Source organism: Echiichthys vipera (genome assembly GCF_963691815.1).
Source record: "Echiichthys vipera genome assembly, chromosome: 17".
NCBI lineage: Eukaryota > Metazoa > Chordata > Actinopteri > Perciformes > Trachinidae > Echiichthys > Echiichthys vipera.
The window spans coordinates 20,835,276-20,842,775 of record NC_139842.1 but is presented as its reverse complement, the minus strand read 5'-3'; the positions used below and the strand labels follow the sequence as shown (position 1 = coordinate 20,842,775).

At 42.0% G+C, this 7,500-nt stretch overlaps 1 protein-coding gene across 2 annotated transcripts in view; it reads right to left on the bottom strand.

The window, feature by feature from the left end:
* Positions 1–7,500, bottom strand: part of LOC310959307 (protein kinase C and casein kinase substrate in neurons protein 3) — a 21,167-nt gene that overhangs the window by 7,371 nt on the left and 6,296 nt on the right. For both annotated transcript variants that reach the window (XM_083930608.1, XM_083930609.1), the window contains exons 3-5: positions 2,267–2,423; positions 1,857–2,092; positions 67–222 (exon numbers count right to left, since the gene is read on the bottom strand). In XM_083930608.1, the coding sequence (XP_083786734.1) occupies positions 67–222; positions 1,857–2,092; positions 2,267–2,423 (549 nt within the window). The remainder of the gene's footprint in view (positions 1–66; positions 223–1,856; positions 2,093–2,266; positions 2,424–7,500) is intronic.

Genomic DNA, 7,500 nt, shown 5'->3' with positions numbered 1-7,500 from the left:
AACACGCACACACACTTGCTCATTGGGTTTACATATTCATTCACACTCCATCCTTGGATCCATTACCTTCTCGGCCTCCTGTTGAGCCAGCTCTCTCTCTTCCTGGATCTTCTTCTGTTTGTCGATGGCGACGTCCGGGTTTCCCTGAGCGTGTAACTCTCGCTCCCTGGCTGCCTGCTCTTTACGGCTCACTTTGTGGTAAGCCCTCCTGGCTTTATCCAGCTGTGGGCAAACCGAAACACACCTTATTATCTACAGTTGTGAATGTGTAAGGACGAATCTGGATGGATTTTTCACGACGTGAGATGTCTGCATGGACCTTTTAACCATCTCATCCATTCAAGAGCAATTCTGAGATGTACCTGGCTTTGGAAAGTATCCTGCTGGATAAAACAGTGCATCAGGTCTCTGCGGTCTAAATATAGACTTTGAATTGAGGCCATTTACTTAATGAGTATCCATTTGTGAGGTTGCAGTCACTTTTTAGTATGTATGAAGTATCGATTCCCTCAGGGGCTTGGTATATTATTTTTTGATGTTAATATGTAGTGCTGCTTTTGATGGATGTCCTCTTGTCCTCGGCTGCTCTCAAATCACAGAAAAGTACAAAATGTTTAACTATAGATGTTATTTCAGGGTTTCTTATTGAGTCATGGATGTTTAATGAAATCAAGATAAAGTTTTCAGGGTCTTTAAAGGGATAGTTTTGATTATTTTATGTGGGGTCGTATGAGATACTTATCCATAGTCCATAGGCCTATTACCTCATTTTCATTCCTATTTGGAGCCAATAGACACATCAATGCTCATTACGGTCTTAAGATATCTTCCCTTACATTATCAATACAGTGAAAAAGAGGTAGAATCATGTTTTGAGTCGAGTATCCCTTTTTAATTTTGATATAATGCCCTCCCCTTAAAAAAACAAAAACATACTGAGATATAGATTGTAGGTCATGTCGCACACCCCTATTTTATGCTCTCTTCAAAACCAACAGACTCCACTGACAAAAATGGCACTTTTACCTCACAGAACGCGAGAGTTGTTGGTTTACTACTGCCATTTAGTTTGGCTTGTGTTATTGTGTGACTTTGGTGTTTTTAAAGGGTTAAGAACTTACAAAACTAACAAACAAAGTAACCGATCGAGGCAGCAGTAGACCAGCAACATAGGTAATACACTGAGCGCTGAAAAAGCATTACTTACTACTGCACTTCAAAAAATCCAAACTATCCCTTTAGGTGTTTTTAGTACCGTATATAGTATTCAAATGTTTTGTGTGTTAATCATAAACTGTATAAAAAATGGACGTAGCGTCTCCGTCGGAGTCTGTTCTCTTGACTTGATCCATTCGTCCTCGCCTACGAGAGTCGCCATCTTGTCAGATGTTGACTCGGCCTCATGTCCTCTTACCAAAAAGGGCATGTATGTGACGTTGGGGGGGAGGGAGATACGTCCATCTGGCTGATGTTTACCTCCAAGGAAAAGTGGGGGCCAGAGGCTAGCTGTCACTCAAGAGGGAAGGCCCTAATTATTCATAAACTTTAACCTCCAATAAAATAGCTAAAAACTAGCCTGGTACAAAAAAATTCACCCCCCTCAGTGTTGTCATGGAGATATGACCTAAACATCCAGACTAGAATGCTGATTGGATCAACCAGGAAGTCGCTGTGGTTGGGGCTTGGTGTTAATGCAATTATTATTGAATTATGAATTACATATTCATCTTTTGTCCTAACAATACTTTTTACTACAATACATTTAAATTCAGTTGGACTTCAAATGGTGCAATATTTTACATCAGTGTTTCAGACCAGAGCTTTACATTATTAGTACGACACTGAATCTGCCACACCTTTTTAAGTCGTTTGGCCCACGGCTTCTGAGCACGAGTAAAGCCAGTCTCGATGTCCTGGGACTCCTTGAAGCCTCCAAATAACTTCTTGTGGAAGGTGTCCTTCTGCCAGGTCCTCACCCGGTCTCCATCCTCCGACACCAGGGAGCGACAGATGGAGGCGTGTAAGGAGGCCAGCCGGTCCGCGGAGGACAGGAAACACTGCCAAGCCTTCAGAAGAGATCCGTATAGAGGACCTGAGGGAGGAAGGAGACCGGGGGTATAACAAAATGTTCAAGTCTTCTTTGTGCTTTAAATATTCTGATGTCCAGCCATGATTTACATGAAACATCACAACTAGAAGGTACATATTACCATTTTATGATCACAGTGTATATGCTGTAGACAAAACCAGCATCTACAGTACTTACTGGAGTCCACTACTGGCTTCCACTTGTTGCTCCATTCACTGAGCTGCTGGGCGTACTGACGCTCTACGCGAGCTCTCTCTTGGAAACACGCCACTATGTCATTACAGGCTTGGAAGCTATCTTCTGTTCGCTTCACAGTGGGCTGATAGTTCCCAGGCTGCCAGGACACAAAGAGAGAGGAAGATAAATAAACAGGAAGAGCAGGAGGCTTTAATGGACTTTAAAACTTGATACTTATACCCAATAGCATAATCACTTTTGGGGATTAAAAACGCCTGAGGAAGCCAATATTTTAATTTTGCCAGTATTTAATACAGCTTATTTTCTTTTTAGTTTAAACCATTTCAGTGCCAGTGAATACAAAATAGTACATCTGCTCACAGTTTATTCCTGGCAGAGTGGCAGCGGCATTACAATCGACTGATTTAAACTAAAGCGGGACACTAGAATCAAGTCAGTATGACTCTTCTACTCTTACCACTGTACTTCTACTGCTATTATTGCTGGTACTGTTGTTATAGTATTTCTACTAATAATACTTCTATAATATTCTATACTATACTCGTAATATAGGCCTATTACAGTTTATAAAACTACAACTCTGAGCAGGGGACATTAGTTGCAGTAGTGTGCTTTTGTAAATCTGTAATTATAAACATTAAACAATATTTCGGGAAAAACAATCATTTTCTCTTTCTTGCAAGAGTTGAGAAGAGTGACATCACTCTCATGACTTTACAGTAGGCTAAATATGTGTTAGCTTAGCGTAAAGACTGGAAACAGGGGGAAACAGCTAGCCTGTTTACGGGTACCAGCACCTCTAACGCTCACTAGTTAACACATCATATCTTGTTTGTTTAATCTTTACAGAAGCTAACTTCCTGTAGCCTCTTCTGGTTGCTTGGCCACTGTTTTCTGTTTACAATCTTTACGCTACCTGTTCGTTATTCAACAGTCACTATACTGGTCTGTATCACATTCTCTGGTCAGTCTAATAACACGGTCAGGCTTGCCTCCTCATCTCCTTTCACAGCTGTGCCGCTGCTGCAGCCATCTAAGGTCAACCACCACGTGCCACAAGTGACACTTTACTGGCGTTAGGTTTCCTGTGGTAAACTCTAATGCCGGCAGCAGCAGCAGCAGCGCGGGGTGTGGTCGGTGGACAAACGAGGACGAGGCCTAGCTATAAAAAGACAAAAGACACGAGAGGGGAGACGGGAGAGCAGCAGAGGCAAGGCCCTGAGCGTAATAACATATCTGAAGTGAATGTGTTGTTTGTGGATGTGGTATTTGGAATCGCTCTGAAATTTTCCTGGCAGCCGATGTCAGCTCCTACTCAGCGCTCACTCCTACTCTCTTTTTCACTTTCTGTCAGACTCTATTCGTCGCTGACACGTTTAGACAGCTGGTTGAACGTTTCTGGACACCAGATAGTGTACGTTGTCATATTGCGTTAAATCGTCTGAAGCATTGTGCTTATTGTCAACACCACAGAATTAACAATGAACAGCTTCATAAGTAAGAAAGAGAAGAACCTTCTTGTGAAACAGGTGTATGTCTGTTGTAACTGATGCAAACTGTCATCATGCTTTTCATATGCGCTCATCTGTTACACAAACTCAGCGCAAATTAATGTCTGGCAAATTCTCTGCAAGATGATATTTTGCTCTTCACAGTCACAGCTTCTCACTCTCAACGGCGAGTAGACCTTTGCTTCCCACAGTGGCTTGCATTTGTATTCAAATCTTTGTTGTAAAGCAACTTACTGACAAGTTCTTCCATCCTAATGGGACTTTTAATTAGTTGTTCATTAAATGGTTAAGTCTTCATATGTCAAAACGTGCCGATGCTGCTGGCAGCAGTCGTTTTCGGCTACAGGTAGCTAATAGTTAACTTTCATTTTAAAGACTTAAGTGTTAGCTGCTCGTCACATTTCATTTTTTTCTATTTAACCTTTATTTATACGGGTAACCTTATTGAGATACATCAGCACTTACATGCAGACAAGACATTCATACAAAGACAAAGTCGGACACAAGTCGTAAATGTTCTGCAAAAGTACTAATGTTGTAGTCTAAAACGAAAAGAGCAGACTCCCACAGCAGCCTGGTGGATAGAGGAAAAAATGTTGGCATTTCACGTTTCTGCAAAACACAGAACTGTTGTTGTATTTATTTCTGGCACCCTAGTGCAGGGGTCAGCAACCTAAGGCACGGGGGCACGGGTGCCTAGAAAAAAGTACACGATTGGAAATGGGGTGCTTTTTCATCTGCATGCCAAATAACATTTGCTTTCACAGTCATTGCCAGTTATTTATGGACCTTTTTCCTAGTGATGAAACTTCATGAAGCTTCACGAAGCAATTGCTTTATTTCCTGGGGCTCTTGGGTTAAAGGAAGAGGCTCAAGGTAATGGTAATACAGTGTGCTTTCTTTGTAGTGAGCGCCATCTAGTGGGCTCAGAAAATAAAGAAAAGGGTTCATAAAGCTTCGTGAAGCTTCATTTGGACATCACTTCTTCTCCCCTCCTACTTTTTCTTTGAAGTAACCATGTTTAAAGGCTGCAGTGGTTCAGATGCTTTGAGATTTGAGGTATTGTGTTTGCAGTAACATACAGAGCCAGTGTTTTTTCTGTTAACTGGTTGCCCACAGACACTCTTTCCAGATTTACAGTTGTTTAAAATCCCCCAGGGGAATCATGCTGGACAGCTTTAGTTCCTGCTGTGTGTTCCAGGTTGAGGGGGCAGAACAGGAGAAGGCCTTTTTCCTTAATCCATGTCTGGACTGGAGGGGATGGAGACGAATGAAGCCCTGAGAGCGTATGGCCTCTGGCAGCTCTGTTTACCTGACATGTAATTGGATAAATTAGTGTGCAGGAGACCAAGAATGGATTTATAAATGAAGTTATGCCAGTGCAAAGCTCTGTGCATGGATAATGATGGTTACAACGTGATAGACCAACAGAGGTAAAGAGTGAGCTGAAGCGTCCATGGGGGCAGTGCTGGCCTAAAGGTTAGAGAAGCGGACCGACAGGATAAATCTGGGTGGGGAAGTGAAGAAACAGCACTACCACCTCTGAGGTGCCCTTGAGCAAGGCCCATAACCCCCAAAACCGCTCCAGTGGAGCTGCTCAGTGGCCAGCAGAGCAGACTGTGGTTTTACTGGGCAGCTTCCAGGTGTGAATGCGTAACTGTGTGAATGTCCTTTCGAATCAGAGCGTTCCTGAAAAAGTGAACATTGCTCTCAGTGTCTCCCCCTGAATAAAGGTAAAAAAGAAAATGTACAAATCATCCCTATAGTGCAAAAGAGGCAACAGAGTGGCAGCAGCAAGCCTTTGGAAAAATGCATTTGTTCCTTATAAAAGAAACCCAATTTTAATTTCAGTTTCTTTAGAAGATGATCAACATGAAAGCTGAAAGAAAGGCTTTCATCAATCGTGAGGCCTAAGTATTTGTCAATATAATTAAAAAGTAGTTTGAAAGTTTGAAAATGTGCACCAAGGCTTCAAAAGTGATTTTTTTTCTCTCACTGAAACGTGCTTTTAATGAGACGCTACTTTCCATTATCAGAATCAGTTGGGGCGCTTCTCATCCGTGCCCCCCTGTTTCTCTCTCTCTCTCTCTCCTTACTTTCTCTCTCCCTGAGGATCGTCTGAGAATTAAACAGAAACAGCTGAGGAATCCCGTTTGAGGCCAACGGCAGCGCTGCACAGACCCAGTTGGCCAATCTCTGAGGCAGATGTAAATCCGCTATTAGAGAATGTGTCCAAGCGACAAAAATGCAGCATCAGAGAAAATGGCCTCCATAGATAAATCACATTTCACGTATATATAACCGATCCTTTCCAGATGAGGATGCGTGTCAGCGCACAGAAAGAGTGGTGAGAAGAAGCATGGACGTATGATGAGTCAGCAGGCCCCTGGGCACAGACCTTTAAGAGGCCCCCACTCTGTCTACGTAGGAACAAGACACCTAATTTCAAAGAGTCGACTTTTAGTCGTTTCATAGTCATTTTGTTTCTCTTTGTGGTCATTTCACGTTCATTTTTAGGTGTTTTGTATGTTTCTGTGATTGTTTGCATCTATTTTTAGACATTTTACGTTTCTATGTTGTCGATTTGTTTCTCTCTGTGGTCATTTAACATGTTTTTTAATCATTTTGCGTGTCTTTGTCATCATTTTTTGTCTCTAATTGATTGTTTTGTGTTTATTTTCAGTCATTTCTTGGCTCTTTGTGGTCATTTCTGGTGGTTTTGTGTTTACTTGTGGTCATTCAGCATCTCTCTGTAGTCATTTTGTATTTTTTTAGCAAGTCAGGGCCCGTGACTTTAACGGCCCCTGAACCTCGTTTGGTAATCCATCTATTAGAAGCAGTAGTAGTACAGCATCAGTGACAGTTATATTATATGTTTGCAGTAAACATGAAGCATAAGTGGTTGTATAGAAACAACAGCATCAGTGATAGTTGTAGCATTTAAAGGAGCAGCAGCAGCAGTAGCATTAATGGAATTAAAAGTTGTAGAAGTAAACTATATTCATGCAGCTTTTATATTTATGTCCTTTCAGACCAAATATAGATCAATGCACAAAACAAAAAACGATCCTTTCCCTGAGACGCTTCACGGCAGATTAAAAGAACGCCTGACAGAAATGTTTGCCTGAACACAATGAAAAGAGCTAATTAGTCCAGTCAAACATTTACAGAGTCTGTTGCAGATTTAAAAACGTGTCATCTTTTCTTTCAATCGAAGCGGGGGAAAAAAGGATAGAGATAGAGATGTTGGTGATCACACAATGTCTCTGTATCATCAGTAGTGAGTGACGAGGAGGGTGAAACTGTAATTCTGAGATACAAGTCTGAAGCACCGCAGCAGTATGCATGTGTCTATGAGCACGGATAACACATTTGTGAAGCCTACAGAATACACAACGTAATTGCAAATATCTTTAAGTGGCGGTGACTTCGCAGAATCCAAAACAAAAGAGCTTCAGTTTGCAGTATAATGACAGACAGGCTCTTGAGCGCGGCGGCAGGATGACACAGGCGTGGAAACACATCCAAACACAACAGGAGGCTGCCAAAATTACAGGAGGGGAGAGATGAAAGTGGGGCAGCACATCGAGGCCAAACGGGAGACAAAGCCAATATTAAAGCGCCAGCGCACTCAAATTAGATAGTCGTGGCTCTCTGAATGTTGGAAGTGTTTACAGCTGTAAAGCAGAAGTGTGTCTTGTA